This window comes from Phasianus colchicus, chromosome 4, assembly GCF_987193195.1.
Source record: "Phasianus colchicus chromosome 4, bPhaCol1.hap1.1, whole genome shotgun sequence".
Lineage (NCBI taxonomy): Eukaryota > Metazoa > Chordata > Aves > Galliformes > Phasianidae > Phasianus > Phasianus colchicus.
In genome coordinates, this window is record NC_143439.1 from 16,606,515 (window position 1) to 16,622,815 (window position 16,301).

At 43.7% G+C, this 16,301-nt stretch overlaps 1 protein-coding gene across 4 annotated transcripts in view; it reads left to right on the forward strand.

The window, feature by feature from the left end:
• The window catches only part of HERC3 (HECT and RLD domain containing E3 ubiquitin protein ligase 3), a 43,658-nt gene that overhangs the window by 2,624 nt on the left and 24,733 nt on the right, over positions 1-16,301 (forward strand). For all 4 annotated transcript variants that reach the window (XR_004168879.2, XM_090138789.1, XM_031607614.2 and 1 more), the window contains exons 2-5: positions 247-503; positions 12,564-12,723; positions 14,190-14,266; positions 15,366-15,587. Coding sequence is in view for 3 of the 4 variants with exons in the window: in XM_090138789.1 (XP_089994915.1) it covers positions 278-503; positions 12,564-12,723; positions 14,190-14,266; positions 15,366-15,587 (685 nt within the window). In the remaining variant the exon portion in view is untranslated. The remainder of the gene's footprint in view (positions 1-246; positions 504-12,563; positions 12,724-14,189; positions 14,267-15,365; positions 15,588-16,301) is intronic.

The following is a 16,301-nucleotide window of genomic DNA, read 5'->3' on the forward strand; positions in this document are numbered from 1 at the left end:
CACTGCCCTAGAGATGGAGATGGCCAGTGCTTGAAGATGCTGACTCAGTATCTAACTGAGCTGTCCTGGGCTCCTCTTTATGCAATGGCAGAAATGCCTTCTTGTTGTCAGTCCCCAAGCAAGACAGTTGTACTGGCTAAGCTTTTTTTAATTGTTTGCCCCTCCTGCTCAGAGCAGCTCATCTGTGTAGGATTACTTGTTGGGTATTTGCTTCATCCATGCCCTTTCCCCTGTTTCTCTTCCCAGGAGAATACATGACTTGCTGAAAAGAGAGAAAATGCTATGCTGGGGTTACTCATCTTTTGGACAACCTGGGATAGGTAGCAACCTCCAGGTCATCATTCCCGAACCCCAGGTGTATGGATTCATTCACGACAGAAATGTCAAGGAGGTGGCATGTGGAGGAAACCACTCGGTGTTCCTGCTGGAAGATGGGGAAGTGTACACCTGTGGCTTGAACACCAAAGGCCAGCTGGGGCACGAAAGTGAAGGAAGCAAGCCAGGTAAGTTTGTCACTTGTGTGTGCTTTCTAACTGGCTGAGGCTGGCAGGCTGAGAAAGTGATGGAAGCTGCTTTGTGCTGATTGCGGTGCATTTGGAGCAGCTGACTGAGCTGAAGGTTGTGTCTCACCCAGTGATGCTGGATTGTATCTGCTGCCTTTGGAAAGCTGCAGCTGAGCAGCATGGGTGGGTAGACAAGTCTGCTCACTTTGTCTGGAAAATGTATCAAGAAGCAGAGTGGTGATGGTGTTGGGATATGTTTTGTTACTTGACATTAGGGTGCCCTGTTGTAACAGGAAAGAGAGGGCTGTGAGCCCCAAGTGTCTTCTGCTTTCTTTGCAGTTGGGTTGCGTCCTTACACCAAGAGCAAACAGTAGTTTGACAGTGTACTTATTTTTTGTAAATCCTGAAGCTGTTCTTATGGACTTTTTTTTTTTTTTTAATGTTGGCCATATAATTTGCTTTCTTTTAACTTGTTAACTTTGTTTTGTCATGTAGCAAAAACAGAGGTATCTCTGTTTCATAATAAAAATCCTTCCATGAGTAATTAGGCTTGAGTAATCTTTACTCCTACTGTTGGCTACCCTCTGTAGGCTTGGGGCTTCTGTAGCCTATCTTGTTATTTTGTGACTACTATAGGAGATATACTAAATGAAGAGCAGTAGCTATTTTATATACTTGCAGATCTGACCTGACTGATTCCAGTGTCCTTTTGTAGAGTGTCTTTTGTCCTTTTCTCTCAATCATGAGGTAGTAGATGTTGAATTAGAGGAGGCTGCAGGATTAGAAGAGCTGACCTAGACTTTTTGTCGTCTTGCTTTTCCTGCAGTGCAGACAACTAAAGAGACTGGGATGTGACACCAACTCCTAGTTATCCTACGTGTTCCATTCATTCTGAGAGTTCCTGCAGTGCTTGTTTCTGAGGAGCCTGTGACCATGCATGTGAAAACATGCGCTTCTCCCTCAGCACAGCACTGCAGGCTGCATCTGTGACGGAGTTCTGCTGACTTGGGCAGGTGGGAGGGATGTGCTATAAAGGAACAGCTTCCTTTTTTAGCTCTTGGTGAAGAGCACCACAGCAGCTTCATTAGTAACAATGAACTGGAGGAGGGTCCCATCCCACACATGGCTTGCGGGGGTCCACTTTGGCTTGTGGCATTGGGAACTGATTTTTTCAGTTCTATGTGAATCTCACTTTTCAGTTTTCCCTTCCCTATAAAGAATAAAGACAGTCTGCACCTTCTTTATAGGAAGATATGCTAAGGATCATGTTTCTTACTGTCTGTTAGTTGCATGGAGAGGTATGTGCAGGACAGAGGGTCCTGAGCTGTTGAAGGTGATGAAAAGTTTCTAGTGTGCCTGCAAGGAAGGGAAATGGGGAGATGTATGGAATGGAAGTCTTGCTGCTGCTTTACTCTGATCTGTGCAGCGTGAACCTGAGGCCCTGCCTAGTCAAGGGAGGCAGCTGGAAGTGGGCTTTGTCTGCTCCCTGTGACATAAGACTGACTGTCCCCTATGGGCAGCCACTGCAGAGTCCTTTCAGTTGTTTCAGGAGATCCTCTTAGAGCAGTCCTTTAGCACCTTTTGAAATAGAAGACTCTTCTTAATTAAAAAGCTGTATTTATTATCACATTTGCTGAGCTTGAGGATGTAATGCTGAGATAGAATAGCAACCGGTTAGGTGATTTTTTTTTTTGCTACCTCTCCACTGCAGGAAACAGAAATTACTGAGTTGAGTGCACTCCACAGAATGAGTCAGTAAAGACTTCTCTTCTGAAAGTGCCCCTTTCATCAGCTTTTACTTTCTAAGGAAAGCAATTTGGAGATTCTCCTGGTTAACAGTCAGCTGTTGTGCAAAATCAGTCTGAGATAATATTAATTTCTTGAGTATCATCAGGTGTTAACATGAATTAAATTGATTGTGTGGATTCAGATATTGCAGGGGGCATTGCCTCAGTTTATGTTGTGAAATCTATCTGCCCACAGCTGAAGCAGTGACAAACGTAGCATCAATGTTCACTGCAATATGCTTAGTAGTAAACTGTGTAACAGCAGAGAATTCACATGTGTGACCTGTTTGTAAGAACTACCTGGATTGATCTTCCTTTTTTCACCTCTTCCTGGCTGGAAGGAGGCCACGTGGGAGGCCTGGATGGCTCCAGAGCAGGAGCAGAAGTGGCAGAGTTTGTGTTCATTGGAACAAACAATGGAAGGGAACAAGTCCAGTCTCTCCAGATCCCTCTGGATTAGCAGCACAACCCATTGGTGTATTGACCACTCATTCCAATTTTGTGTTGTTTTCCTTTCTCTGCACAAAGTTTGAAACGAGAGCCAGGAAATGCTGCAAAACAGACTTTTCACAAAAGATATGAGACAGTTCTGTTCCCATTTGGGCACAGAGCTGAGGCTCAGTGGGGATCTAACTTCCAGAAATCATGTACTTTAGACACTTCTGGCTGCAAGCTGAAAACAGATGTTCCTGCAGCAGAGCTGTGAAGAAACGCTTACTCTTAACACTGGATCTGCCTTTTAAGCAGCTGATTGCCTATGTAAGCTCTTGAAGAAGAAATGGAGATATAAGCATCTGTACTTTTCCCAGCATGCCCTTCAAGTCTTACATGTAATCATTCTGCATTTCTCCAGCGTGGCATCACTGCACATTCCTGATCTTTCTTCTGCTCTGTAATTCTTTGGGCTTTGACATTGCTTGATGTGCACGGTACCCTCTGTTAAATGACTAAATTGCATGTCCTTGACTGGAGAAGCACAAAATATTCCATATTTCCCAAAGTTTGTGGTAATGTGTCCTACTTGAGCGTTCAAGTGGGTCACTTGTACAAGCCCCACATGAGCATGATACTCCTATTCCTTTAAACATCCAAAAGACCAGTTTGTCTTCTGAAGAAAACAAAGAAATGAAATATAGACAGGAATCACAGTCTACTTTTGCTCTATATCTAGCAGCAAGCTGTGAGATTAGTTTTTCAGCTAACGCCTTCCATTTTTATTTCTGAAGTACTGTTGCTAAAGCATATGTTTTCAGGAAAAGCTTTCTCCAAAAGCTGTCTGATAAATTCATCATGAGTTGGAGTTAGACTTCAGCATGTACTCTCTAAACATATTTTTTATTATCCCAAAAGATGGTGTGTTCAAATAACATCAAGCTGCTGTACTTCTGAAAGTTACTAAGCCTAATAATAAATAAAAATGCTTTTGTAAATGTTTAATAGGACTGTTAATTTCCTCCCTTTCCCTATTAGGGGACTTCTTCTCAGGCAGTGCTTGTGCAGTATCTTATAGTGTCACTGAAAGCAAGGACAAACGTGGTGTATGGAGCCTGCACTGTGCTGGTGTGACTTTGTTCTGTTCCTGTGCAAATCACTGCAGGATGGAATTAAGCAGGAACTGAGCAAGGAACACACCAGGTGCTTTTGAACATTCCAGCCTCCTTAATCAGCCTGGGGCTGCCAAGTACACTTAAAAGATCTAGCCTCCCTTCTAGAAGAAAATACGAAATGCTCCTGTGAAGGCAGAATATGTCCTGCTGTGCAAGACTGCTCCAATAACATGAAAAGATGAGGAAATAGCACCTATCCAGTTGCATGAAGCAGCCTGCAGGATTGAGCACAACAGGTGGATCAGAGTCAGCTCTTATCTTACCTCCTTTCTACCTCCTAAGGCAGTGACTGAGCCCCAAGGATAGGCTGAACTGGGTTGTTGAGCCCTCAGTGTGTGTACTGCATATATTTCATTAGGGCTGTAGGAAGGAGGTGGTTCTACATCTGGGGGAAAACTGCAGGGAAGAAATAAACAGATCCCTCTTCATAGCAGTGCTGGGAGATGGGAGTGCTGCTTTCTAAGTGGAACTGTCAATTTTATGTTGGTTCCCTTTTCTTTTGCCTTAATAAGGTTTACTCAGGAATTGTCACATGACTGCAGTAACCTCTGTGTGGGTATTATGAGCTACAGTGAAGGGCTTGTTCTTCCTTCTCCCTGACCTGCTGTTCTTGCGTACTGCCATTGACACTTGCCACTGTTACTACTCATGTGGAACTCATTCCTTTGAATTTAATCTGGAATACTTAATCCTTTGCTGTCTTTCCCCCCCCCCATTTTTATTCAGTGAGTCAGCCATGTATTTACATTGCTTCTCTTCCTTTTCTGTAACCAAATGAAGAGTCTTACAAGCACCAGTGCTGCTGTTGTCAGTTCCTCTGGTGGGACTGCTGCTCCAGTTCCTGATGCGAGCATAGTAGTAACAGACCCATGTATAGGAACTGAGAAAGGCCATATGTCTTAAGTGTTTCTCATTAAGAATTTTGGTTCTGATTAAGAAGTCCAGGTCTGCTCCTTTCCCTCAGTTCACAAAAGGATGACCGCAATATTTGCAGTTGGACTTGTAAAGCCCAGTGTCCATAATGGATTTAGTAAACTGCAGCTGACAAAAGTAATGAGAAGTTCCACGCTGATGTAAATATTTGCTTGCTCCCTATTTCACATCTTTTGCTCCATACCAACACAAAATAGGTTACCTTGCACAGGTGAGAACAGTGGGCAGTTCTACTCTACAGCCTAGAAACAGACCCAGGAGCTCCATGTGCAGAAGCATCTCTGCAGTGTGCTGCTAGGGACGCAGCAATCAGAGGGGTCTGCTCTTGTTCTGTGCACGTGCAGAGCTGGGTTCCTCCCACACCCTTACACGCTGAGACTTGTGCATGGTAATTCCAGCTGCCTATGTGTTGCATGTGTCATGCACCTAACCCTAGCAGAGGCTGTCATCACCAAGGTGTATTCCTGAAGCTGTTCTCCAGGCCTTCCTCTGAGCCATCTTTTGATTATTGCTGACAAACAGCACCAGAGATGTGTGAATGAAGCCACAGAAGCTGTCTTGACTTCTGTGCTTCCTTATGTGCTGACAGGATTATGCAATTGGGCTGTATTCGCAGTTTCATGGAGTACCTGCTGAATGCAATAGCAGGATTTTCATGGGGATTTTTGGCTGTTGGATCAGGAGTCCATAAGCGCTAATGCTGTTAGTGTTACCTTATTAGTTGGAGGAATGTATTACTATTAATCTTCAGAAGAATCATGGAATGGCATGGGTTGGAAAGAACCTCAAGAATCAAATTCCAAATCCCTGCGACAGACTGGGTTGCTAGCTTCTAGATCAAGTACTAGATCAGGCTGCCCAGCGCCCCATCTAACCTGGCCTTAAACACCTCCAGGGACCAGGGCATCCACAACCTCTCTGGGCAGCCTGTTCCAACACCTCACCACTCTCTCAGAGAAATATTTTCTAAAATCCAACCTGAATCTCATCTGGTGCAGCTTGAGGCCATTCCCTCTTGTCCTGTCACTAGTTAGGTAACACAGGAGAAGAAGCTGACCCCCATCTCACCACAGCCTCCCTTAAGGTAGTTGGAAAGAGCAGCAAGTTCTCCGGTGAGCCTCCTCTTCTCCAGAATAAATAATCCCAGCTCCCTCAGCCGCTTTTCCACAAGACTTGTGCTTCAGACTGCTCACCAGCTTAGTTGCTCTTCTCTGGACACACTTCAAGGCCTCCATGTCTTTCTTGTAGGGACAGCTCAAAACTGAACTCAGTACTAAAGATGCAGCCTCACCAGGCTGAGTACAGAGGGATGAGCACTTCCCTATTCCTGCTGGCAACACTATTTCTGATGCCATTGTCCTCTTGGCCACATGGGCACACTGCTGGCTCATGTTCAACTGACTGTTGACTAACAACTCCAGGTCTGTTCCCTCTACACCATCTTCCAGCCACTCTGCCCTGAGCCTATAGCTTTGCATTGTGTTGTTGATAATCGAGATGCAGGATCTGCCACTTGGTTTGCTGAACTTCATCCCATTGGCCTCAGCCCAGCAAACCAGCCTGACCAGATCCCTCTGTAGGGTCTTCCTACACCCAAGCAAATCAATACTTCCTCCCAAGTCAGTGTCATCTGCAAACTTACTGAGGATGCACTCAATCAAGTAATCAATGAAGATATTGGAGAGGACCAGCCCCATTACTGATCCCTGGGAAACACTATATGTGACCAGTGTATTTAACTCTATTTGCCACCACTGCCTGGGCCTGGTTATCCAGCCAGGTCTTTACCTAGCAAAGAATGTATCTGCCTAAGCCATGGGCTTCTAGCTTCTCCAGGAGAATACTATGTGAGACAGTGTCAAAGGCTTTGCTGAAGTCTAGACTGCATCAACATCTTTCCCTCATCCCCCAGGCAGGTCACTAAATATTAGAAGGAAATCAGATTCATCAAGCAGGACCTGTCTTTCATGAAACTGTACTGGCTAGGCCTGATCTCCAGCATGTCCTGCACAGAGAGAAGCAGTCAGGATGACCATATGCCTATTGTCAAGCTGGGAAGGACACAAGGAGTTAGGGGTAGTATAAATCAACAATTATATAATTAGCAGAGTGGTGTAGTTAGGCTGGTATTTTACAGGCTGTATAACTAGAAAGATTATTGCAGTGGAAAGAGATAATAAAAAATAAATGAAACACTCACCTGTATCCCAGGCTTGCAGAAAAACTCCAAAAGAAGTAATCCCCAGGAAGAGATCCTTTCCTAGTGGCAGTCAGCCCTTAAATGGGGTCTAGGAGAAGTGCAGTCAGGCTCCACCTCTTTCGGTCACACAGCTGAATTGCCTTCACCTGTGCTCCACTGGCTGACTCAGTCCTTGCCTCAGGTGATCAATCAGTGGTTCATACTGTGATTCAGCAGTTCCCATACAGGTAGGTATCCAAGAGAGCTGAAATCACTTGGAACTCTTCCAAGCATTAGCTTCTTCTCACTAGGAAGAAATCCAGATTTTGCCACTGAAGGTGTCACCTCAGGGCTCTCCATTGATTTCAGACAGGAGAAGCCATCTGGTGCTGTCCATGTACATCACAGTACACGTATGGCTGAAGGATTCTGCCACATCCTCTAGCAAAAGCTTGTCTTGCAAGGAGCTGGAAGCTATGTGCTGGAAAGGTACCAGCAGTCTGATAAACTTGCTAGGAGACTGTGATCAATAATTCACTGCCTGTACATCCAAACCAGTGCCATGTAATTGAGTGCATTGTGCTTCCAGTAGTGTTAGACACTGAAGATCGTGTAGCATAGCTTTTCAACATCATGGGGACAAAGTATGAGCCCTCTTCTGTAAATTGAGAAGCTATAATCTGAAGATGGGTTTTTCAAGGGTTTTTAAGTCTTTGCCTTGCTTTACTACAGTTTCCAGTGCTGTCAAGAGTTGTGTTACAAAAACGTTTACCACCTGTTTTCAGCTTTTGCTGGATGGAGCGTGCCTGCAGTCCACAGACAGGCAGGAAAATAGTCCTGGGAACCATGCTTGTCATGATTCAGAGGAGTGCTGTCCTGAAGGAGTTTTGTGTAGACCTCAATTTTTTATCCATTTTTGTTTTATGATGAGATCTGACAAGGCTGAGATTAATAGAAGTCAAACCTTGATATGTCTGTTTATGCTGACAGAAAATGGACAGAAAAAAGAAGTGAAAATGGGAGCTCCTCCAGATATGAAGAATTGATGAATGATTTCTGAGTGTTGGTGCTATATTAAAACAGCTGATGGTTTCAGAAATAAAAGATTGGGTCAGTGCGTACTTCTTGGAACTTGTTTTTCTGAGTTTTATGATATGTTGAAACACCATTGCACATCTCCTGCAGTCCTTCCTAGTTGCTCCCAGGGTTTTGTTCTGCTCAGTTTTATACTGAAGTCACAATACCAAGAACAAAATTCACTTGTTGCACCCTTCATCTGAATATGGTGATGCGTCATTTATAAGGAAAGAATAATAATGCTGTGACACTCTGGAAAATAACAAAAATTTATACCAACTAACAAAGCACTTCATGTTTTGAAAAAAGAAAGGGATGGGAGGTCATTAAAAGAGTCTTTTGCCATCTCCCCAAGGTGCTCCAGTTCCTTCAGGTGCAGTAGCGGATATGATGTTTCTGTTTTTCTGATAAAATCATAGAATGCCTCCAGGGATGGGGCATCTACAACTTCCTAGGGCAACCTGTTCCAGTGTGTCGCCACCCTCTGTGTGAAAAACTTCCTCCTAATATCTAACCTAAACCTCCCCTGTCTCATTTAAAACCATTCCCCTTTGTCCTATCACTGTCCACCCTCGTAAACAGTCTTTCCCCCTCCTGTTTATATGCTCCTTTCAAGTACTGGAAGGCCACAATGAGGTCTCTCAAGAGCCTTCTCTTTTCCAAGCTAAACCAGTCCAGTTCTCTCAACCTTTGTTCATAGGAGGGGTGCTCCAGCCCTGTGATTATCTTAGTGGCCCTCCTCTGGACCCATTCCATGAACTCCATGTCTTTATTTTGCTGGGTTCTCCAGGCCTGAACACAGTACTCCAGATGAGGCCTCACAGGAGCTGAGCAGAGGGGGACAATCACCTCCATCTCCCTGCTGACCACCTCTTTTTTAATGCAGCCCAGAACACAGTTGACCTTCTGGGCTGCAAGCGCAGACTGCTAGCTCACATCCAGCTTCTCGTTCACCAGGATCCCCAAGTTCTTTTCTGCAGGGCTGCTCTCAAGGAGATTGCCTCAACCCAGGTTGAACACCTTGCACTTGGCCTTGTTGAACCTCATTAGGTTTTCATGGGCCTACTTCTTCAGCCTGTCCAGGTCCCTCTGGATGGCTTCCCTTCCTTCCAGTGTATCGACTGCACCACTCAGGTTGGTGTCATTTGCAAACTTGCCTGAGGGTGCATTTGGTGCCATCATCTGTGTCATTGATAAAGATGTTGAAGAGCACCAGTCCCAGCACTGACCCCTGAGGGACACTGCTTATGACTGGCCTCCACCCTGGCATAGAACCACTGATCACAACCCTTCGGCTGCGACCAGTCAGCCAATTCCCAATCCATCAAACAATCTATCCTTCAAATCCATACCTCTCCAATTTAGAGGTGAGGGACCATGTCAGAGGCTTTGCAGAAGTGCAGAAAGATGATATCTGTTGCCCTTCTCCTGTCCACTGGTGCTGTCACTCCATCGCAGAAGGCTAGCATATTGGTCAGGCATGATCTACCCTTGGTGAAGCTGTGCTGGCTGTCTTGGATCACCTCTTTGTATTTTATGTGCCTTAACATAGCTTTTGGAAATAGAAGATATGTATGAAATATATGGTAGAAATAGAAATAGCTTCTATGTATACTTCTAGAAGAACATGCTCCATGATCTTCCCATGTGCAAAGGTGATGCTCACCAGCCTGTAGTTCCCTGAATCATCCTTTCTCCCTTTCTTAAAAATGGGAGTAATGTTTCCCTTTTTCGAGTCACCAGGGACTTCACCTGACAGCCATGATTTTTCAAATATGGAGAGTGGCTCAGCAACCACATCAGCCATCTCTCTCAGAACCCTAGGATGGATATCATTCAATTGCATGAGGACGTCTTGGACTTGTTCCACTGTTACAGTGGGACAGAATCTACTCCCCACACCCTCACCTAGAGCTTCAGGATGCTGGCAGACATGGGAAGCCTGACCACTCCTGAAGACTGAGGCAAAGCACTGGTTGAGTACCTCAGCTTTTTCCATGTCTGAAAGAGCCAGCTCTCTCACTGAAAGGAGGAGACCGTAGCCACATTTGCTCTTGAGATGTCTTTTAAGTTGTTTGTGATTGACCTTGACTGGTCCTTGAAGGTGCTGGTTGTTCAGAGCTCATGTTTAAAAATAGGATCCCTAAATTATATATGCAAATGAATACAAAACAGGCCACCAGGCGATGCTTATGTGTAAATTGTGGGTGAAAGTTAAGAGATCAAGGCAACAAAGGAAGCCTTGTAGTTGATGTCTACTACAGGCTGCCTGATCAAGTGGAGCCTGTTGATTCCACTGTTCTCCAGCTACAGGATGTATCCTAATTGCAGACTCACATCTTTCTGGGGGCCTTCAACCACCCTGATTTCTGCTGGAAAAGTAGCACTGTCAGCTGTAGGCAATCCAGGAGACTCCTGGAATGCATCGAGGACAACTTCTTGAGTGAAGTAATGGACAGCCTGACCATGGAAGTTGCAATACTGAACCTGCTACGCACCAGTACAGGTATACTTATTGGTGATATCAGGATTGGAGGCTGTATGGGCTGCAGGGATCACATAGTGAAGTTCACAATCCTGAGGGATATGTGACAAAGAGTAAATTTTAGGAAAGCCAACTTCCAGCTCTTCAGGGAGTTAGTCAACAAAACCTGGTAAACTGTCCTCAAGGATAAGGGAGCGAAGCAGAGCTGGCAGATCTTTAAGGAGGCTTAGTTCAGAAGGATTCTTCATCCCCAAGGGAAGGAAGTCAGGAAAGGAAGGTAATAGACTGGTGTGTCTGGACTGGAGCCTACTGGTCAAACTGGAGAGCAAGAAGAAATTGCACAGGCATGGAAGCAGGGACAGGTACTCTGGGAATTGTATAAGGATGCTGCTGAGCTGTGTAGGGATGAGGTCAAGAAGGTTAAGGCCCAACTGAATCTGGATTTCACAAGTGGAGCAAAGAAGAGCAAGAAAGGCTTCTGCAGGTTCATCAACCAGAAAAAAAGTATGTCCAAGAAGATGTATAAGATGTATTCTTAGTATTCTTCCCACAGTGAGCAGTACAGGCAGGCTCATAACAACAGAGAAGGAGAAGGCTGAGGTACTCAGCTACTTTTTTGCCTCAGTCTTTGCTGGCGAATACTCTTCATTCAGCCCTCAAGCAGTTGAATTGGATGGTGGGGAGGCAAATGGACCCAGGCTTCAGGGCCTTCTGGAGTGTTGTGGGATCACTGCCTATGAACTACGCCTCCATGGCTTTTAATTGAGTGCAAGGAAGTGCATGTTGATGTAACATTTTGTTTGTGTAGAAAATATGTGTTTAAAGAATTGTCACCTTTCTCACCCATAACATGTTTTAAGGCTTAATTTACTTCCCATTTTCACACTTTCAGACTTAGAAGGCAAACCTTCCTACGAGTGCCTAGGAATCGTCCCCTTTAAATTGATTTAAGACATTTAAATTGATCTGTGTGCTGAATTGGTGCCAGGTATGTTAATGATACATATCTAGGTGCCCTTGATGTGGGGTGTCATTTCACAGAATGGTAAGTGGAACATCAGTGTGGGACTTTTAATAAAGCTAATCATTGCCTCGTAGCACAGAGTGAATCTTTCTTTGTCTACTCTGAAACATTTTTTCAGGGAAGAAAAATTCCAACTTTTCTCCTGTTTGGCTTGTGAGGACCTTTTCCATCAGATGTGTGCTATTTCCGGTGCTTTGCTGCAAGGCAGCACTTTTTCATGTCTGTTTGTAAAAAGTCTGCATAATGAATAAAATTTTGATTGTTGGTGTTGTAAGAGTAGTTGTCAAACCTATTTCAATTGCTTAAGATGACATAATAATGAAAAATAAATTGTGGGCAATCTTCCAGTGGAAGATTTTTTTTTTTTGCTTTTACTCTTCTGTAAGGTCCTCTTTCTTTTTACATTATTCTTTTTGTGAACTTCTTACTGTGATAGAAATAGTAGTAGTTTGATAGGTTTGGAGCTCTTCCAAGCTTAGCACCAGGGGGTGTTGTAATATGTCTGTTTTCATCCATCAAGAAGAAAAGCAAGAGAAAACTGGATTGATTAACTTTTTTGGATGACTTGTCTTCATTAGGCATATGAGGTGTGGAACGCCAAATGTATTTTACAGGGTTTTTAAACTTCACAGTCCATGCTGATCCCTACATCAAGACTGAGTTAGAAAACATCAAATCTGGAAAGTCTGTTTGATTCCATGTACCTTTGAGGCTGCGCGTAGACTGCTGTGCTTGAGGACGTGTACCTGCCTTTATCCTACCATTTACTGGTCAGGGTTTTAGAAGAACTCAGCAGCCACACATTTTCAGTAAAGTCTGGTGCTTTTCTTGTGTAGGAAGTGTTTTATAACTAAATTGGGCATCACTGAGCCTATCTGAAGGCTTTGCTTACGAATCACAGACCTGCCATCTGCACGTAGGTATGAGACGAGTTCTGTGATGGAAGTGTTTTTGTGTTTTTTTCTCAGAACTAATTGGAGCCCTGGCAGGGCAGCACATAGTGCACGTGGCCTGCGGAGAGTCCCACAGTGTGGCACTCAGTGACCAGGGCCAGGTCTTCTCCTGGGGCGCAGGCAGCGATGGACAGCTGGGCCTCACCACGATTGAAGATGCAGTGACAGTACCAAGGTAAATCTTTAAATGGTTTGGGTTTCCTTACGGCACCCACTTGGAAGTATTGTATCAGGGGCTTTTCACTTTGCAGCCTGGAGTTGGTGAAAGTGTTGCTCTTGCTTAAAGAGCTGGTAATTGGGCACTTGCCACTTACCAGTACAAGCCTGACAGTCCTCCTTTTCCCTCTCAGCGTTCCGTGAGTACTAGACAAGTTCTGAAGAAGTCCAGTTAGGACAGCCCTTCTGATCTTTGGTGCTTGAGGCACAGAGAAGAAAGTTAGAGCAAGTACAGCTTCCTCAATGAAAAATATGACAGTGTTTTCTACGGGACAGGAGGTACATGAGGGAGAACCCCAAAATAGAAATGCTATGTGGTATGTTTGTATTGCATTGTATCTCTGAGATAGGAGCCATATTTCAAGAATGGGCAAAAAATATGGACAGGTGAAGTGTTGCCTCGGCTCTGGAATTCTTGCACTGTTTGTATTGTATCTTTTGTTTATCAGGAATGCTGCTAAACCAGCCCATTGCAATTCTGAACAGTGAATATTGCTCAGAAATGTTAGGGAAGTGCTCAGTTTTCTTCACTGACTTGCTTAATGCATTTTACCAGTCTCAGAGCAGTAACAGTGTTAAGAATAAGGGTATGTAAATGGTGCTGGGGACGGTGGCAGACACTAAGACTCCTCCATCCAAAGCAGTTCACAGATTATAGGCCTCAGCTCACTACCATACTAAAGATAACTGGTCTGTTTGTAGTTAATGATGTTGTATCATGCTATGTTAATAACAGATGTCTTCTGTCTCTTATTCTGGCTGCAACTATATATCCAGTGTAGAACTAGAAGAGGAGGTCTGGGACATGTGTCTAGGGTGGCTGTCATTCATGGGACAGTATTTAAAGAAAAAGAGTTTCAGTTGCTAAAGCATAATTGTTTGTTTGATCTGAAGGGCTCTCTGAGAAGAAAGCTTGTTACTTGCTGGCAGATCTGATATAAAAAAGAGAGACAGGCTGAGATGCCAGTGCGATAGTGCGATTTTAAAAATAACATTTTTGTGAAATAACTTGAACCTTGATTTGCTATTCTCTGTGCAATGCAATGAAGAGGTTATGGTGCTGTTGCTCTTAGAAGCTTCTGTGCTCCTGGCATAAATGACATGAAAAATGTCAATGCCTGAAAAAGAATATTAAGAGAGATGCTGAGAGACCAGATTTTTTTCACCATTCTCAGATGTCTAGAGTCTTCATTATAGTAAAAGAGTCTTTCTATATAGTAAAAACAGGGAGTTAGTAGTCCGATGTGCAAAGCTCTTCATAGATTGGCATCTGTGATCAGTATTACCTCCAAGATTCTGTTCCTCTTCTCAAAACTACAGGTTGTATGTCTGTCTAGAACAAATACCCAAATGGAAATGATAATTTCACCTAATGTGCTACTGTATTTGTTGATGATTATTCTAAAATAATGTCATCATCTTTAGGCTGATAAAGAAACTGAACCAACAGACCATACTGCAGATTTCCTGTGGAAACTGGCACTGCCTGGCTTTGGCAGCAGGTATGGTAGTATTCATTATTTATTACTAAGATTTCTGCTCTTGTTTTGCTTCATGTCCAAGATGGCATATTTCCAAGGACAACTGTTTTCAGGACAAATGGAAGACAATGAAGTAGATCAGGTACCACATATATTGTAGAAGAGTGTTGCCAACACTGTCAAGAAGGGAAACATTACACACAGGCCACCCACTGCCTCACTGTTTAATGATGGCACGACCACTTAACAGCTTTCCATCTTGATGGAAAATAATAATGCCTCTTAATTATTTTCACGAAAACTACAACAGATATAAAGAGCACAATAATACTATTTGACAGAGCAAATTTTCAGTCACAAAAAGCTATTTTTCAGTGTAGTCACCACCAATAGCTATGCATTTTCACCAGCAATAAACAAGAGCCTGTATGCCATGCTTGTAAAAATCTGCACCAGTGGAGTTGACTCATTGTTGCTGTGGACACTGCTGAAATGCACCACTTACCACCTCACTGTGCTCACATCTGCTGTTTGGTATCCATAAATGTTCAGCAAGTGTTGATGAATGTCAGTGGGTGCAATTTCTTCTGCATGGAGGAATTCAGTTTCTCACGTTTACTTCATCCACACTTCCACGTCAGGCACCATTTTGTCAGAGTTTCCCTCTGCTGCCATCTGTTGTGCAGCAACAAAATGTAAGGGAATATTGGCAGGAAGGTTCAGCCTCTCCTTCCCTACTACCAACATCTGCCTCTGACATCATGGGCCAACGTAATAAAAAAAGAGGAGGCATTATTTTGTAGACAAATGTATGGAATTAGTTCTTTTGTGTCAAAATTATCCTTGGCTGTTCCCTTTCTGAAAGCAACATGTGGACCATTCTACACAGCTTAAGTTACAGCAGTCTGATATGGTATTTTGCACTTGGTTATGCATCGGTGTATTTACCTTGTGGCTCCAGACTGGGCTTATATTTCAGTAAAGAATGTCTTGCTTGCTTTTTCCATCATGAGGTTTGGGTGGGAGAGAAGCCCCCAGCACTAGTACTTGTTCAGTTTGACAAATTTGCTTTTCTGTTGACTAGCTTTTATTCACTATCCTCTTTCTTTCTTTGTTTCAGATGGCCAGTTCTTCACGTGGGGACAGAACAGCTATGGTCAGTTGGGCCTGGGGAAAGAGTGTCCCTCCCAAGCAAGTCCACAGCGTGTCAAGTCTCTTGATGGGATCCCTTTGGCTCAGGTTGCTGCAGGTGGAGCCCACAGTTTTGCCCTCTCTCTCTCAGGAGCTGTGTTTGGCTGGGGAAAGAACAGCTCAGGACAGCTGGGACTAAGTGATGAACGAGGTATTAAAATTGTACTCCTAGGTGAAAGAAGGTTTGTTTTTTTTGACTGAGTGCCACTTTTCTTTCCACATTGGCAGTCTGTTTTTACTGAGCAGATGTGTAGACCTCAGTAGCTCCTTCAGAAGGAGTGGACAGAGAAACAGTCTTTGGTGGATTTCTTACGAAACACATTTTTCCCCTGTATTTGCTAGTGAGAATGAAGGAATGAAAATCCAAGAAAAAAAAAAAAGAAACAAAGTATTTGCAATGTGAATGTCGAGATGCAGACACCCAAGGAAATGCTTTGATTCTTTTCTTCTTCCCTCAAAAACACTTTGTCCATACTTTGTTTGAAGTTGGTGTGAAAAAGGGTCTCCAAGTGGAGTGGGACATTGAACCCATCCCCTGGTTTGCCTGCCTTTTTGACTGGTGAGCATCTGTATGCTACAAAATGATGGCAACACAAATTGTCTCATTCTTGTAAAATATGTATTGTTTATTGGTTGCACATTCTTTCAGACACACAGGGCCAGTGGTATGTTGGTTTTTTTTGCATGGTCAAGTTCAGTGGAACCTAGTCATCAACAGACTTGAAGACTGATTCATAAAAGCAAAAAAAAGGAGTGGCTATGACACTACAACTAGTCTGAAAAGCCCAAATTGCCCCAGCTTGTTGTTAATATATTTGTTACTACTTGCAAAAGTAAATGAAAGATTTTCCTTGGAGTTTTATGT